Source organism: Apis laboriosa, unplaced genomic scaffold, assembly GCF_014066325.1.
Source record: "Apis laboriosa isolate Shangri-la unplaced genomic scaffold, ASM1406632v1 scaffold34_cov151, whole genome shotgun sequence".
NCBI lineage: Eukaryota > Metazoa > Arthropoda > Insecta > Hymenoptera > Apidae > Apis > Apis laboriosa.
The window spans coordinates 1,304,224-1,322,530 of NW_025222928.1; the positions used below are offsets into that span (position 1 = coordinate 1,304,224).

Genomic DNA, 18,307 nt, shown 5'->3' on the forward strand with positions numbered 1-18,307 from the left:
CCCTTTCTAGACCCGAAGTGAAAATGGATCTCTTCGATATCGAGGATCCGATTTTAGAAATGATCCGCGTGTTGGAAATTTGTCGATGTTCGTTTTAATTTTATAATTAATTAGGCTTCACGGTGAGTTATATTCAGCTTTTGTTCTCGAAGTTTCTCGATATTGTGCAACGTGATGATGTATATATCTAAATTTAGATATAACTTTCTTTAGATTAGGAATGTCGTTTTTACGTAACGAATTTAGAAAGAATTCTTTGTTGTCTTGGAGGATCACGTGATACGATCGTTGAATCTAACGTGGAAAGCACGAATCACACTCGTGGCGAGCCAAAAGATAACGGATATAACACGTATGTGACACGAATGGCATCGTTAAATTAAAATAGTAATTTCAAACGATCCCGCAAAACAATTAAAAAAAAAAAAAACAAAAAATAGAAAAACGAAAACTTTAACATTAAATCCAATCCTATACATTTAATCATAAAAGAAGAAAAAAAATTTACCAATTCTCCTCTTAATAATTTCCATTCGTTAATTTTACTTTTCCATCAAAAACACGTTCCATTATTAATAAAAAAAAATTACCTTCAATCTCTCCCTTAAAACATCCGCCGCTTAAAAAGAATTAATATTCCACTCGCTAATTCCTCCCCCCTCCCCTTTATCGATCAAAAATTCCATTCCACCTCCGTAACAATCAAGAGTCCCTCCCTTCTTCCCCTCCAACTGAGAGAGCAGGCCGATTATTAAAGATTATCCAACGGAACCGTCGCCGAAACGCGCGCGCCTTAATCCTTTGATAATTACGGTAAATTGAATCCCGGCCGACGGGTTAGGACGGGCGGGGTGTACGTACGTCGCACGGGGTCGCGGCGTGCGAGTCGGCTGAGTTATCACCGGGTGCCAGGAACAGGGCCGGCGGACCTCGTGACCCGATATTGCGCCGGAACCGGGAGCCCCGATATTGGCAGCACTTCTCTCAGGAACGGGGAACAATAGGAGCGGTGGCGTGTGCGCGCTATCTCCCCCTTTTGCTCTTTTGCTCGAAAACTTTCAGTCAAACCGAGTATCCTCACACGGGGAGGGGAGGAGGGGAAGGGAAACACAACGCCATTACCCAACCTAAACTTACCTCGACTATCAACTTGGTGTTTCGCGCGAAAAAGGATCGGCATCGCGGTCGAAAATAGATTCGGCGTGAACCAAGGAATGGCGAGAGGGAGGAGGGAGGAGAAAAATTGGTTCCTCTTGGGGCTAAGGATTTTCGTTTCACTTCTGTTCGTTACGTTTGCCTCTTGCAGTTATCGAGTTGTACTCGTGTGGATGGACGGCGTGTGTGCGCGCGGTTTCGATCGAATGTGGTTTTAGAGAGTTTATGAGTTTTCGGAGAATCCTAACCTCTCCGCGTTTCCGCGAACGTTCTATTGTGCTTTTCTTCCTTCCCTTCTCTTTCTTTCTCGTTTTTACGGCCACGGGTTCTGTTGTTTTCCTTTTTTCCCCGCTCTTTCTTCTCTTTTTTTTTTTTTTCCTTTCTCCTTTCCGTCTTTTCGATTTAAGCGGATTTAATATTTCGATCGAACGTAGAGGGGATTCTAACCTCACATTTGACTCTTGAAATCGGAGATTATTATATAAAATGATAGTTCTGCTTTCTCTATTTCTATCTAAGTGAAAGGAAAGAAAAAAAAGAAACTTTAATTTTCCAATTACAGAGAATCTTAACGTATAAATAATATATATATATATATACACACATAGTTTTAACCTTTAATAAAAATAGCGATAAAAGTATATATAATCGAACGAAATACGAGATTCTCGGCTCCATTACCAACGCTTTCCCTTCCCCCTTAAATAACGATTAGATCGATCGACCATCGATATATCTGCATACGAATGGAAACGCAGCAATCGATAAAGTTTCCCATCTTTCGTTCCACGATTAATTCCACGGTTTTTAAACGGTTTTCCCATTCTTTCCCCGCTTGAATCTTTCCGTTCACTATGGCGCGCGCGCGTCATCGATTTCAATCGCCGGCGGGTGAGGGAGGGAGGGAGGGAGGGAGGGAGGGACGGGCACATTTTTCACACCCGGTATATGTAGCCACGGTCTAGACGCACGGACGAGAAAATGTTATTAAGCGGCCGGTAGAATTTTTGCATGCGCACGGTGACGGTTCGTATCGTCCCGGGTACTAATGGACTGCGACGTTTTTACAGGGGGGACTAAAAGCTCCGGCCCATAAAAGTGACGTTTCGCGTGCAAGCTATTTATTCTTTGCACACCGTGTTGGCGGCCGGCTGTTATTGCTCGTCTCGCGCGATAAGCTCGCGAACGTTGCGGTTCCACGATTTCCGTTTCGATTTCTAGGTACCATCGATCGTAGGTGGTCTTCTTCTTCGATGTAGAAATTTTCAGGCCAATCTCTTATTTTTTAAAACGGTGTCGAGTCGGTTAGTCGACCGATGCCGAATGAGAAAAGAAGGGACAGTTTCGTATCTTTTATTAGAGTAGTTTTCTTTTTCTTCTGGAGTATTGCTAGAGATTTTGTAGACCAATCGAGCTCTCTAAATTTCTTGAATTAACGTTATTTTGTTATGAATGAAGAGAAAAGATGGTGATATAATATATGAAATCTATTTTCGTAATTATATTATTATGTATCAATTTTAGAATACATATGAATTTTTATTTTGTTGCATTATTGGTTTCGAAAATTTAATTAAAATTATTACTTTTACGTAAAAATGTTACACACGAATGATTAAAGTTAAAATACTGCTTATGAAAATGATTGGATGCGTATAATTACGTTTTTACTTGAATAGAAATTAATTTTTCTAACATTTTTTAATAATAATTGTGAGAAAAAAAATCCATAGATAATCTTGCTTTTAAAGATACATTAATAATACAATAATAATATCGAAGCTTTTATTCATTCTAAATTTTACTATGCAAATTTCGTTACTTTACAACAATTTTTCTCCTCGATTGTTCTACAAATATTCCTTCATTTCACCACGCGTGTGGCGATCGATCGAAAACTACAATGAATTGAAAGTAAAAAAAAAATATCGATCCAAAGGTCAAAGTTGGGGATAATTCCGAGCTATTGCGTATCGATATAAGATATTCAGCAAACGGATCAAAGAAAATTACCATATTACCATGGAAATTCCATTCAGAGAGTTCGCTTCGTTAGAAATTCGAACATAAAGGCGGGCTTTTCACCAACATCTGAAAGCTAAACCTCATCGTAAAATCGGGGAGCTACCTTTTGAAAAGGGTAGGGCCTCCTCCCCTGGCCAGACTGAAAGGAGCCAAATGACATTGAAAATTTTTCCCCGCAGTCACAGAAACGCATCCTTCTAACGTTCCAAGCCTAACAAAGTACAATTATCCGTGCAAAGTCAACGTGCAAAGTAACATCCATCGTTAAATGCCTTTTTCTCCCTGTTTTTAAAGGTAGATCCGTGTTTCCATCCGTGCGCGGACGCGTCACACTTTCGAATTCGCCTTTTCATATGCAAAGTCCTCGTATTTTCTCGTTTACCCAACCGAGCATTGCCCCCTACATTCGCGCGCCGATCGTCCGTTTTCAATAACCGATTACGCTCGTCGCCGTTTCCCAATCACTCTGAGATAATATTTTCCTAATAGGTGTCATCGTGACGAAAGCCACGATGAGATTTCTTTTCAGGTGAACGATCTCTACAAGGAACAAGAAAGGTATCGTATTCGTTCGAGCATCGACGTTAGAGAAGCGTAAAAATGCTCGGAAACGAGTATACTCTTCTCTCACGATTTTTTTCAAACTTATTTCTGAATTTCTGCTCGATTTCATCTCTCCAGATCTCCAGATTTTTCTGAGTGGAAAAATCTCTCAGAAAGTGAACAAAGTTAAAAAAAAATTATACAAAATGAAACGGAGCCTTCTTTTAAAATCTCGTGGAAATGGATTCGTGGAATAAAATTGTAGGGGTTGCAGGAGTTCGAGCCGGTTCTTCGGCCGATTTCTATGCAAAAATGGGGTGGATCAGTGCTCGAAACACGAGAGCTCTAAAATTATTTTTTTTCTCGAGACGATCGTCTTGGAATTCGCGCCATCGGAGATAGGCTCGGTGAATAAGGATCGACTTGGCAGAAAGGGGCACATTCTCTCGATCTCATGCAGCGAGCATGGAAGATCAGATCGAGAGAGTTTTCAGGAAGATGTTGAACAGATATTTTCCAAACGTGTGAAACGTATTCCTCTTTCTTTTTTTTTTTTTTTTGAATGATGGAGTTTAAAAGGATTGATGAAAGAACCAGTTATGTTATCCCAATCATGTGTAAAATTAAATAAAAATTCGAATTCGATATTTATTCTATATTATATTATATATTATCAATTAGATATATGTATATATATATATCGACAAAATCGATAATAAAATATTAGATTCTCATTCTGCTTCCTTGTATGAGAATATTTAGTGAGAAAACGACACAGAAATCATCACACGTATCCAACAAGAGATTTCCTCTCAGTTGATCTCTATCTACCTTTGGTTTCCAAATTTTCGTGTAAATTCTTTAAACCCAGAAACTATCCATGAGGAGATCGGAAGTTCGATCGGTTTCATCATAAATTAATTTTACTTCCAGTAAATACTGGTGTACGGTTTCCAAAGTTTCCATTGTAACAAGCAGCAGGATGTATCATCTCTAGTAGACTCTATCCGCGCGTTAACTAGGCTAGAAGTTCGAAGTACTCCGTCTGTCGAATTAATTCCGTTCGAAACAGCTCTTTTCCAAGAGCTTTCCCTCGAAAATCTTCCAGTCACGTCTGATTCTTGATTCTTCTTCGAGTCGTGATCACGCCACCGTGCCTGACCGAGGCCTGACTGCTTTCTTTCTTTCTTTCTTTCTTTCTTTTTTGCAAAAGAGTCGTCTCGACGACACCACGTTCCAATTACCTATCTATCGATCTATTTTTTTTCCCCGATGCGGCGCGACCCGTTGGCTCGTTCGTGATTCCACGTGATTCGTTTGATCCGGATCGTGCGCGAGCGGATCCATTATAAAAAAAACCGTGGATGCTTTTCAGACAGGAGGAAAATCTTCTAAAGAGAGGAAAAGCTGAAGGGAGGAGACGACGGAAGGGGGGCTGGTACCGGTGACCCAGATGCGCACGCGACACGAATTCTAGGGAGAGAAAAAAAACGACAATAATGAGGAGACCAGAGATTAACTGCAACCTCGACAATAAACACGTAAGACTGATGCGGATCGATTAGAATCGGAGGAAGAGAAGCAGAAGAAGAAGAAGAAGAAGAAAAAGAGGAGGAGGAAGAACGAAGTATATATTTTTGCGATTCTATTTTGGAATAGAAATACGCGAGGAGATTGAGGTGAAAGGGAAGAAGATGGAAAGAAAGATGTCGAACAGTTTTTGTACCAAGATTTGTACGATGAATTTCTATCGAGGAGGAGAATTTTAATTGAGAGAAAGGAGTGGAGCGAAAGGGGAATCATCACAGAAGCGAAGAAGAGATGTCTCTGAATCACAGATATTACGTGAGTAACGATTTCTTTTTTTTTTTTTTTTTTTGAGAGAGAAATTTTTGTTTTTTCAAAAAATAGAATTAGTTATATATCTTTTGATGTAACGCTTTTACATTACATCTTTTGAATAATTTGAACTTTTTCGCTTGAAATATTTTCCTCTACGGAATAAAAAAATATCGTTACCATTCATTTTACCCTTCTTATATCATAAAATCTTAATTGCAGCAAATAATATTATCGAAATAAAGTGAAGCACGTCTTAAATTTTTAATATTCCTAATTAACATTTTTTTAATTCGATATTATTATTATGAAATGAAACAGAAAACGTATCAGTATCAGAGCTATTTACCGATGGAAAACAATAGCGAAAATGGAATGAATCAGTGGGATAAGAGGCGTTCTCCCTTTACTTGAATAGGAATAAGGGAGCCGTGGTCCGATAAACGTTATTCCACTTTCGATAATATTTCTCCTTCGTGGCCCACGGTTAAGATGTTTTCACGGATTGATAGGACCGCTGTTATTTCCCCTCTTTTGCTCAACTTTTCAGTCTTGGGAGCCCCGAAGGAGTTGCCGCCAACTGGAAAGTCGGTTACTGGGTTGAAATCGTTCCGAAAGCGAAAGACAAATGTTGGATGACCGATTTAATATTAAAATATTCCATTATTTCCCGATCGTGTCTAGGGGAATCATCCGATGAAATTATGATCCCGTATGCTATGCTCTCCTAAAGAAAAAATTTTTTTCGTTAGATACTTGCGATTATGAAGTTATTATTATGATTCCAACAGTTTATGCAATTTATGGTAGCGCGAAATTGATAAAAATTGTTCAAATTGTTATCTAAATATCGTTGCAGAAGAATTATTTAACATTTATATGCATAGATAACTTTTTACAACGACCCGGAAAAAGAAAAGAAAAAGAAGAACAAGAAGAAGAAAAAGAAGAAGAAGAAGAAGATAACGCAATAAAAATAAAAAAGAGAAAGCTTCGACAGTTATATTCTACGCAAATTAGTAACCACAAATGCCGCTTATTTCACAAAGCTGAGTTAATATTCCAACATTTTTAAATTTCAAATTTTATAATTTCTCTTCTATTTTCGTCGACGAGAATTATTCACACTGTACTCGCATTACACATACCGACAATTTTTTTTCTTTTTATCTTCAGAATATTACATCCCCTTTCCTTACCTCACGTATTGTTATTGCCAGTCAGAGATAATTACAACAAGCACGATACCAACACGCACACACAATGATACACCCTGGCTCGCTTCAGACCAGTCAAAATCATCCCTTCACCCATTGAAACTACGATACAGACAAAGGAACATAACTCAGCAATTTGATCGTCACAGGATCAAACTACCCTTAACTTTCTCTCGACAATCGATACCCTGATACCCACCATTGTATCGCGCTCGAGAATTGAACAAGTCCGAGGATAAATCGTTATCTCCTCGAACCAACGTTCTAATCCTTCCAGGGATCCTCCTCGTCTCGCAACGAACGTGAGTGAGATTTCTTGCGAGAGCAAGAATCTTCTCGTCTTACCGCGTGATTTCATCCTTCAGAATGCTCTTCGAGATTATGCTCGAGCGACAAGATCGGTATCGTTTCGAGAAATAAACTGGAGTTTCGAAATGGCGTGCAATAAGCATATGCACGATGATCGAACGACTTGGCACGAATTTCGTTCAAATTTTATCTATATATTTTTATTTTTATATTAATGGATATCGCGTTTGAATAATCAGTGATAATCTGGATGGATAAAATATTTGACAGTGAAGTTTATAAAATTTTGGGAAAAGTTTTTTTTTCGATTAAATCCTCGTTGAATTTTCTAATTTACCGTTGAACAATGTCGATCCTTTCACGACGTGATAATTACAATTTAATTCCCATTGCTTTTTATACCGCATTCCACACTTTATGTAGTGTAGTAATAAACTAAACGAAGTGTAAATTACATTTTAATTATCGTGCCTCCGATTTACCGTTCGACCAATGAATGTCAATTTTCCCGGGACAATGCGGTAAAACTTTGCATCCAATAATAACGGTACTAAAGTATGAATTACAATAAGAAATAAAATCCTTTTTGCCTCGTTCGAACGATCCATGCTTCTTTTGAAGCGGCGCATCAAAGATGTCAAGCTATTATCTCGCAAAATTCTATTACATACCGGATGTCGGTGTTAAAAGCACAGTAGCAAAAGTATCGCTTTGAAACACTTGCTATCGCATACCAGGCAATAAACCACGTCCCCAGGATCCTGGCATCCTACACACGCGCGCACACAAGCGAGCGTACAGGGGATTGGATCTTAACGGAGTCGAGACCCATCCTCCATTTCGATTTCTTCCATAATTTGTGTTGAAGAATAATTGAATTTAGAAAGGGGAGAGGCGTTGAAATCAAAAGGTGGAAAAGTAATTTTTTCCCCCCCTTCATCCCTTGTTACATCTTGATTCATTTACATTACGATTCATATTACGAATTTGAATTTTTTCGAGTGGAAGAAAAATGTGATAATCATTCTCGAGAATTATCTATGCTGGATATTTTGTTAAATTGGGATTGAAGAGGTAGAACTTTCAAAAATTCCTTGAATATTACAACTCGGTAAAAAATAAAAAGAAATTCTTAAATTTATGTTATTTAGCAACATTTTCCATTTTAATTTATCATTCGAAGATTCTTCAATGAAAATCTTTGCGGATGTTTGAGAAGAAGTCGCGAGACGTAAAAGTGTTGGAGAAGGAAGGAAATAGAGGGATTATTAGCAGCACGAGGAAAAGAGAGAGAGAGAGAGAGAGAGAGGAGGTGCAGCGTGAAAAATGTGAGGGGGGGAGAGGGTAAAAGTATTGCTGACGCGTTGGAAAAATCGCTACCGTTTCTGGGGGAATAAATTATTGATATACACGGCCACCCTCTCCCCTCCCTATCCGAGTTCGAGACGTTAAAGGGGATCTCTTCTTCGTTCGAGGATGCTCGAGTTATCCGATTATTTCATCACTGGTTATATTATTCTTAAACGAAAAGAAAATGGCGATGAGAGAGATGTAGGAGGAGGGGAAAGATTGAGACGTGTTAAAATTTAACGATATCCGCGATAGAAAAATCTCTAGCCTCTATGATATACGAGTTTTATGCTTAAAGGGAAATCTTAGGATGGATGTCTTCCAATCATAATATTTAGAAAAAACAAATTAAGGATAAGTTTCTCTAACCTCTTGCCCCCCTTGCAATTTATCAATGCCAGATTGTTTATTACTTCTACTTACGTTTCTACGCCTCGAAGAATAAATAGACATAACACGAAATTACATGCATTCTATAATCACGTGTATTTATTTTTAGCGAAAATGATACTTTTTACGATAATTTTACGACAAATCGTGTACACATATTAATAAAATTCTCTCAAACTGTGAATATTAATCAAAAATTAATCGAAAGGAAACGAACATATTGCAAATCATTATTTCGGATCCATTAAATCATTATCGCACGCGTTATTTATTAACGCGATAAATCAAAGGGGATTTGGGGGATGGGCGGGTACTTTGGCCCCGGAAGAAAAACAGATTTTCTAGGCCAATGGCTTCCAAAAGCAATTTTGCCTTCGTACAATCATATTATTAGACATCCACTTTGGAATTCGCATAGATTTCATCGGAGAATTCGCGGTATGCGCATACAGGATATTTCACGCAACCAGGCCGAGTTGTTCGAAAAGGATAGAAAGCGTGGATTTTCTTTTGGCAAAATTGCACAATATCACGATATCTAACTTGACTTTTAATCTCGTTCACATATAACAACCTTCCTCACGTATAACAATCCTTCTCTCAAGTTAAAAAAGTTACGCAACGTTCGATATTACTTCGTTTCTCTTTTCGATCATGTCGTATTAATAAATAAATCGAACATCTGTATTTTGTATTTTGTATCGAGTACAACGTACACTTTCCAACTTTAATCAACTATCGAGAAAATCGTTACGCGCGATCAACGCTTCGAGCCAATTCTCGTTTTCGAAAGAAAAAGGAAAAGGAAACAAAGAACAGGAGAACCTATGAAGGAAAAAGAGCGAAGAGAGAAAGAGAGGAAAAAGACCGTCTTCATTCAACCGAAGAAACGATCGCGTTTATTCATAGCCGCACGATTCACGTGCGTCGCCGAGAGGCAGAAAACGCGCGTGCGATCGCGTACGATCTCTCCTTTTGCTCCTCACCGAACCATCCACTGAATCACCTCCTCTATACGTAGACGCCCACACGAAGACGTCCTCGTCGTCGTCGTCGTCGTTGTCGTCGTCGTCGTCGCATTTTTGTTGCGGCCATCAAGGCCCCCAGACGCCATCGGACGGAGGCCTCCTCGTTCCTCCGCTTCTTTATGCCGCGGATTAATCGGCTTCCCTCTCTTCCCCCTCCCTGCCCCGGGTTACGCGCGTGAAAAATAACGCTCGCGTCGCTTTGTGATCGACCTTTTTGTAACGAGAAATACATTTGTACCGTTCAATTTTGTGCACAGCGTGCAAAAATATTTATTATAAAAGTGTCGGTACTTCTTTCGAGTATGTAATCAAATTTGCAATAAATGATATTCGGATAAGCGGCGGAGTAATATATTCGGAGTTATTAATACTTTCACGAGGATACTTTGCAATGAGAATTTGAAATGGGCAGTTTCGAAATTGCATAACCAATTGGGAATTATATATTCATTTTCGTAAGATAAAAGTGTTATTAATAAATTTTATGGGGTGCAGAAATTATATTTGCGATAGAGAGGGAGAGAGAGACGTTTAAAAAAATTGCGGGTTGAAATGGGATAATATTTAATTTTTGTTCGAAGATGAAAAATATTCGGTGTTATAACAACCTTCCATAACAATTAAAATTTGCAATTAACTAAGTTTCGTTAGAAGAATATTAAAACGCGAACCTGCTTAAAATATTTCAATTACAGATATATATATATATATATATATACATATATATTCGAAGAAGAAATAATTTGTTATGTTTTAAACGATTTGTGTTATTACAAATATACGATATCCGTTCTGGATTAGATTTGATCGAGGGGAGGAAGGGAAGAGAGAGAGAGAGAGAGAGAGAGACGAATCGCGAGGCAACGCGTTGTCAAGATGTCATTTTTCAAGCGTCGAGTCATTTATAATTAGATTGTTAGAGAAAGTTGTCCCCTTACCGGTTAATAAATTCGTTTACGTAATCCGTTGTGGTACGCGCAATATAATCGATGATTGATCATCGAATAATCGATCCGCGAGCCCCGTGCAGAATTCTCTATAACTCTATCAACTCTGTCACGAGCAAGACAAATCGTCGTCGCTCGAATAATTCCCTCCTCCCCATTGCCAGATTGGAGACAACGATTAACTCGAAGAATTCCTCCCCTCTCCTCCCCTCCCTCGTCGAAAAGATCATTCGAGTTTTTCGTTTATATATGCATACACACACAACGAAGAGGATGATAATTAGACGATGAATTATGATCAGTCGTTTCAATGGGATAAATTTCGTTGCATCGTGTCGAGTACGGCCGTGAATGAATTTCTTCTTTGAACATCTTCGTTGACCTCTCGCAACTTTGTCGCCTCACGAAGGGAATGAGAAAGAGAGAGGGAGAGAATTAATCCGCTCGAAGCAACGAACAAAACGAGTCGTTGACATTTGTACAATTTCTTATACTTCTTTCGATCCAAGAGACGAGAGTGGCGAGCATTTTCATTAAAGAATTCCACGCGGGCCGAGAGGTATTTTTTTCTTCGAACGACGCGATATCGATTTTCGATCGGTTCTGGTAGGAAAAGTCGAGGGAGGGAGGGAGGGAGGGAGGCTGTTTTGGCAAACGAAAGGAAGATATATATATATATATAGATATATATAGATGTATAATCGAAAGATGAATTATCCTTTGGAATATCTCCAGTGATCGAAACCGTGTCACTCTATCTTCTCTCTGAAAACGGCTTGCATCCATCTAAGAATCTGGGAGAAGGAACTTTCGAATAATCCAACCTCTTCTAACATTTCGCGAGAAGCTTCGAAAGTTTTTCAATTTATTCGTTATATCGTTAGAATTCAGTTGGAGGAAAATCGGACGCTTTATTTCTGCTTTATTTTATGGCGTACAATAATCGATGAAATCGATAATGTCCGGTTTGTCACATTCGTCTTCTCTAACGCAATTTTATCTGCAAATTTATCTTCTTGTCTCCTATTTGTCGTAAAAATTATGCCACATTTACTCGTTCTCGCGAGTAAAATCATTATCGATTTCAATATCGATCTTTTCGAGAACAATACGTGTTTGAAAATTTTAGAAATATCGTAGAATCGTTATAACGATGGGCAACGAAATTTAAAAATAATTTCAACAACTGAAACTAATCGCGCCATCTACAGAATTAATCCGCGCAATCCGTAAAGGATAATGGCTAAAGGGAATAATTTACGAGCCCCCGACTTATTGTGAAGTTTGCTCGATTTCGAGTGGAATTCCGGCTAGAATTCGAGAGACGTAATGGCCGTAATCGCGATCGTTCCACCGGCATCGAGAAAATGTATCTTTAACGGGATTTCTTCCTGGATTTCTCTCCAACATTCAGAAAATTTCCTCACAGCAAGTTTTCCCCACTTTTTCCACCTTTTTCTCTCCTTTTTTTCGAATATTCGCGGTTTTAATTCACGGATCCGTGAAGGAATCCTCCCAAAAAGAAATCGAAAATTCCCCGATGTCGGCTCGCGATTTATTTATTTAAAATGTACGTTGTCCCATCCATTCTTCTCCTCCAATTTCTCGCAAATTTGCCCTCCTCGTTTATTTATCTCGTTTAAATCGCCGGGAGAAACGACGAGAAGCGCAACGATTTAATTTCACGATTACGATCTCGACGTTTCCTAGTTTCTGTATCGTTCGAACCACACCTTTCGCGTGGTGAAAAAGTTGGATGGAGGGTTCGGAAATACGCTTTTAACGAGATTTTACGAGCGACGAATAAGGCGAGGCGCCACGGAAGAGTTTCTCGTTTCCCTTCGGTGTTAAAGTCGTCGACGCGATTGCAAACACTCCTCGAGTCTATTCAACGTTCTGGGCCTGTGAAAAACGAGGGATTCTCTGGCTTCCCTTTACGACATTCAGATTTCACGAGATTTTTCGATCGAAACAGTTCTCCTGGATGGATAAAATACGCGTCACGTCAAACGTAATCCCTTTTTAATTCTTTTTTAAGCTGTGAAAAAATTTTGAAACAATTCGGAGTCGTTCATCCCCATTCTATACAACGAGTTTTTAATTGTTTTTAATTTTTGCAAAAGCTTAGTGGATATTCCAAGAACTATAGCCACAGTAGAATTAATTCGTTGATCGATAATAAATTTAATCGTAAGGCGTCGATTAAAAAGTTCGCATCGTTTAAGATCCCGCATTCATCCCCCCTTCCCCCCCGATGGAAATCATTAATCTTGTTGAGGAGGTGTTTCAGAAGTGTGACGCGTGCACGGGATCAACAGACCCTCGTTTCAGATCCACGAGATTGGCCCATCGTTGAAAGGACAAATCAATCAAAGAGGGCGGACAAAGAGTATTCCTTGTTAAGTTTCTTTCATTTCGATGACAAATTTCAAACGCCTCTCGGAGAAATCTGTTTGTTCAACCGTGAAACCCCTTTCCTTTCGCCGATATTAATCACGATTCGATAATTGAACGAGGCTGAAAAGTATTTCTTTTTTTTTCGCGAATCGATCTACATGAATGAAAGTGTATTTTTAACGCATCTATGATTGCTACAAACTGGTTCGCAATTATTTTTGCTGTAAAAATATACGATTATACAATATCATAATCACGGATATAAACCAACCAAAGAAGAAGAATAAACGAGAAATGAAAAACTCTTTCCCGGACGAAGCATCAACTGGCCACCTAATAGCGCAGTTGTGTAACTAACTCCAAATTATCCGTTCCAGCCTCCTCCGAAACAACTCGAGCCTCGACCACACAACTGTTTCGAGGGAATTAGACCCGTTGTCGATGAACCCTTGGTGAAATCGGGCCGGCCACTCGTCCATTTCCGGTTCGAGGCTCGATTGTTTACCGAGATTAATCGAAATCTGCGCGCGGCGGAAGAATCGGGATGAAACTCTGCGCGAATCCCGCGAGCGGGAGAGTTCTCGCTAGGAGAAGAGTGGCGCGGTCCTCGAGCGGAGGGATGATCGCGAGCGAGAGAGAGAGGGAGGAGGGGGTTTGGGCTCGCACTGCCAAAACCCGCGACCCAGATACCGATCGACCCACCGACACACATTACAGGAGTGGGAGGGGTGCGGCCAGATGGAAAGGGAGAGAGAGAGAGAGAAATCCTATCCCCCGCATTACGTACACTGCGTAACAATGAATCTCTATCTCTATATTTCCAATTCTTTTTCAGTAACCTTGAATTCGTCTCTCTTTTTGTCGATTTCTTTTCTTTTTGAATAATTTTCTTTCTTCGAAGCTTGTTCTTCTTCTTCTTCTTCTTTTTCTCTTTTTTCTGGTTTTGAATTCTACCTGGTGATTCTGTCTCCTTTAATCGCTAGAATTTGTCACTCTTTTTCAATAAAGTAAGATTGTATTGGATATACTCGTTTCTTGTAAGATTTTGAGGATTATTTAGAAATCGAAGCTTCTCCGCTATTTATATATGCCTCGGATCAACATAATGTATCCACAATGAATTTGTCTCTGCGATCTGCAATTCTGGGATCGCGTTTATGCAACGTTTATCTCTGAAATATACGGAAGAGCGTGGTTTACGCGCGTTAAAAGTTATCGTCCGATTGAATTGCATAAACAACGACACTGAACGTTAAGTTCTCCCGATTCGATCCATTCTCCTCCTAATCTTCGTCCCATTTTCCTTTCCCTTCCTTTTCTTTCGTGTGCTTCCCTAATTTCGCCCCCTCCGCGAATTTCTGCGCGCATCAGCCGCTTATAAAGCAGCGTGCACACAACGAGGGGGAGACCGCATTCGTGGTCGCGCGTGCGTGCGTGTTGGCCACGCGCGTGGTAAGAACCCTCCTCCCTCCCCCTTCGCGCACAACGTTATACGCAGTGTTGTACCCCGCGCAGCGAACGCGGAAGAAGCCGATTCGATGGTGCGGAGGAGGATTCGAGCTGTGCGTAACGTGCGTGCTCCGCTCGAAATAGAATCGCCTCGAATCGCCGCCTCTTCTTCTTCTTCTTCTTCTTCTTCTTCGCCTTAAAGTTTCCGCGCTCGTGACTCACCATTAAACATAGTGTCGCTTGTTATTTCGTGGGATATTATCGGGGGTATAATTGGGATTATTTTATAAAGGGATAAGTTACGTATATATATATATCTCTCTTCTGATTTTCCTTTCCTTGGTAAATGTATCGCAAATGTATAGAATGGAAAGAGGCGGAAAGGGGGAGATGCTTGTTAAGGAGAAATGTAATTAAGGAATTTGGATGGATGGAGGTTTTTATAAGTTTCAATGTGTGAAATTGAATTGAAAACGACGATAAATTGAAAAGATGAGCCAAGTTCGTAAAAAATTTCATTTATACAAATAACTGTATATATATATATGCTATTAACATGTTCTCCCGATGGGTGAAATTACGCGTCTCGCGACCGGTGTTACGATAATTGCCAGCATGGGGCAGGCAATCTTTTTCACGGAGTGTATTCACGCGTAATATCCTGCCTTGTTTCCTCAAGTTAATAATAAACTTTAATTAAACGTGGTTTAACGCGGAATCGTGGCGTCTCGATTGGCGGGAAACGCGCTATATTTCCCCTCCCCTCCCCTCCATCGCCACGTCCCATCCCGAGAGATGAAATACTCGTACTCTCGTGAACTCGTGTCGGATGAGACGGCAATCAGGACGGTGGCCAATTAGCGAGGACGGTTAAGTAGGCGGTGACAAGTTATGATAATCGTAAACCTGTGCGTGCGTGTGTGCGTGTGGCTCGCGCAACCGGCCATTGTCCAGGGACATTCCGCTCGCGGTTAATCGGCCGTCACGGTAAACTTAACCCTTACAAGTTTGTGGGACAATCCGTTTATGCATATTACCGCTCCAAATGTAGCGGTTGTGGTTTATAGGACTTCGTATCTCGTATAAAATTTAATGCGGTTACGGGCGAGGAGTCCCCGCGCTCAGCCGCCTCCTGCCTTGCTGCTCTATCTTATTTTCCCTTATTTCTTATTTTATATCTTATTTTTCTTACAATCCCCTTCCGCGGGATTAGGAAGAGGGTGGAGAAATTTTAATTCGTGGAGTTATATATTCGTGGAGGCCTTCAGAAATATATAATGGTTTCAAAGTGGAGGAGGAATTCGTGGGATCCGAGGCGTAAAATCGAGTGTCTGCAAGCAGGCCACGGCCCACCCTCCTCGGTCTAGAATGTAAAATTTTCGGTATCGACGATTCGGGGGGAAGGAAAACCGCAAACACGGGTTTCGCGTAGCACGAAATCGCTCGCGTGATTGGCCGATGTGGCCTATTGCGCGCAGCCTGAATCCTTCTACAAATCCGAGATAAATGAAAATTCTTACTTAAAAGGATCCTGAAAAGGTTTCTTCGAATAAAATCAGATTATCCTTCCTTTCTTATCTCGTTGACAAATTTCTGATTTAAATAAGAGAAAGAGAAAAAAAAATAATAAATACTCGGTAAGCCTCAATTTTCATTATTACCTATATTATACAAACAGTTGGATAAATAAAAAGAGAATTTGCAACTTCCAATGTTACGGGAAGAATAATGTCGAAAGAAATCACGATCCGAAATTTAAAGCGCGCTTCGTAAATTCAGCTTCTTGTACACGACGTGGATACGTGACGCTTTAAACGGGGAGCCATTCTACCTCCTCCTCTCCGTATCTCGACGGAGAAAGGAAACGCGACAAAGCTTTCCACGTTATCCCACGTTAACAATCTGTCGATAATAGGCCTGGAGGGTCATCGAGCGGGAGGGAAAAAAAGGAAATGGAGGATGGCCGGGAGGGGTGCCAAGATCCAGCGCAGCTGGGTCAGGACGTCGAGAGGGTTGCTCCCGTTAACGTTCCAACGACGACGACGACCAGGAAAGGGAGAACTGTGTGTTCGATGCTGGGGAACGAGTTCAAGTTTTCTACGTGCCCCGCTCGCAATTTTCTCCTTTCGTGTGAATGCAACTTCCCGAACGAGAATCGTTGCAACTAGCCAACATTTATCCGGCATCTCGATGCGAACTATCGATCAATTTTTCCAATTCGATCCTTCTTACTATAGTTTCAAACTATTCTCACAGTCGTCGAGAGATTTCTTTGGATGGTAATTGGAAAATATTTGATAATATTTGAGACAGAGTTTTCAGGGGAAATCGTTGAAAAAGTAACTGGTTAAAGATGTTGATAACTTATTCGTAGCTATTACGGTTAATTCGCTTTTCATGTACAATTATTTTCGATCATTATTGAAAGTTATCCAAGTAACTATTAAATTCTGCCCCATCTCTGAGTTTGGGAGTAAAACTCACGAAAGTATTTTTCACCGAGTTGAAAGTTAGATATTAAAGTTTTACCCGGTAGTGAAAGTTAGTATACTATATATATATATATACATTTGCGAAAAATATTCTCGCAAATTTTACTTTCTAATGTATTCATGTATCTTTAGCCCGACGACAATTACCATTCTTTATTACATTACACATGTCGAGCTCCTTGTATTGTATTTGCTGGTTGCAAATCGATAAACCGATTCACTTATCGTACGCGAAAACGCAGTCGACTGTGTTGTCGGGTATTATCTAAGTCACTCGTTAACAATGACAAATGATACGTGGCAAATCTACACTGGAATACAAAAAAGAAAAGAAAATCCAAATTATCATATCGCGAGTAGAACAAGGATATACAATTATATCTATCCAATTATATCTATCCATCTTGCATCTACATCCATCCATGCAACTGATACACAACCTGAACCAACCAACGTATATATATATATATATATATATATGCACTTTTCTCCATTTTCTTTTTCAATCGTGACGCGTGTCAAGCACGATCGCGTCGAATCGGATTTGGAACAAAAACAAGGCAGAATCAAGTCCTCGATTTTCTTTCAATCCAACGGAACGGATCGAATTACGGATTTACGGATCGGGTTTTGTATAAATCGAAAGCGATATCGGATATCGTCTCCAATTAAGATAAACAATCATCGAGCGCGAGTTTCAGCGCGATGACAAAGGGTGAAAGTCATCAGGCCAGATTCCTTGGTTGCAACGATGGAACGACGGCCGATGGACAACGACAACTCTCGTCCGTTTCGACGTCCATTGGACAAATTCGAGCGGATAACGACACGCGGTGAAAGTGGTGGTTTATGAGTGATAACGAGGATGCGGTGAATCGAGCGTCACCATATTTTCGAACCGATCGAATAGGGAGAAAGTTGCGTCGATCTGCGCGTCGTCTGTGCGTTTAATTATAGGCCGAGTGGTCTAAGTTTTGATTTATGGACGGCGATTGTCGTATAGACGTAACTGGGTTGATTAGAGAGGCTCAAGGCGATCAAAACGTTCTTAAAAGAGTCGTCTCTTAAACTGCCGCCACTTTTTTCTTAATTCTTAACTGTAAACGTAGAAATTCAATTATCTTCTCTTTGCTTTCATTGTGCTATTGAAACTGCAGAGAATTCCT

General features: G+C 40.0%; 2 protein-coding genes across 3 annotated transcripts in view; one reads left to right on the plus strand and one right to left on the minus strand.

Annotated features, from left to right (window-relative positions):
- The window catches only part of LOC122714884 (mediator of RNA polymerase II transcription subunit 20), a 113,036-nt gene that overhangs the window by 20,417 nt on the left and 74,312 nt on the right, over positions 1-18,307 (minus strand). The gene's annotated exons all lie outside the window — the stretch shown is intronic.
- The window catches only part of LOC122714883 (facilitated trehalose transporter Tret1-2 homolog), an 82,708-nt gene continuing 69,615 nt past the window's right edge, over positions 5,215-18,307 (plus strand). The window contains exon 1 of the mRNA XM_043936635.1: positions 5,215-5,568. Coding sequence (XP_043792570.1) covers positions 5,545-5,568 — 24 coding nt within the window. The 5' untranslated portion in view covers positions 5,215-5,544. The remainder of the gene's footprint in view (positions 5,569-18,307) is intronic.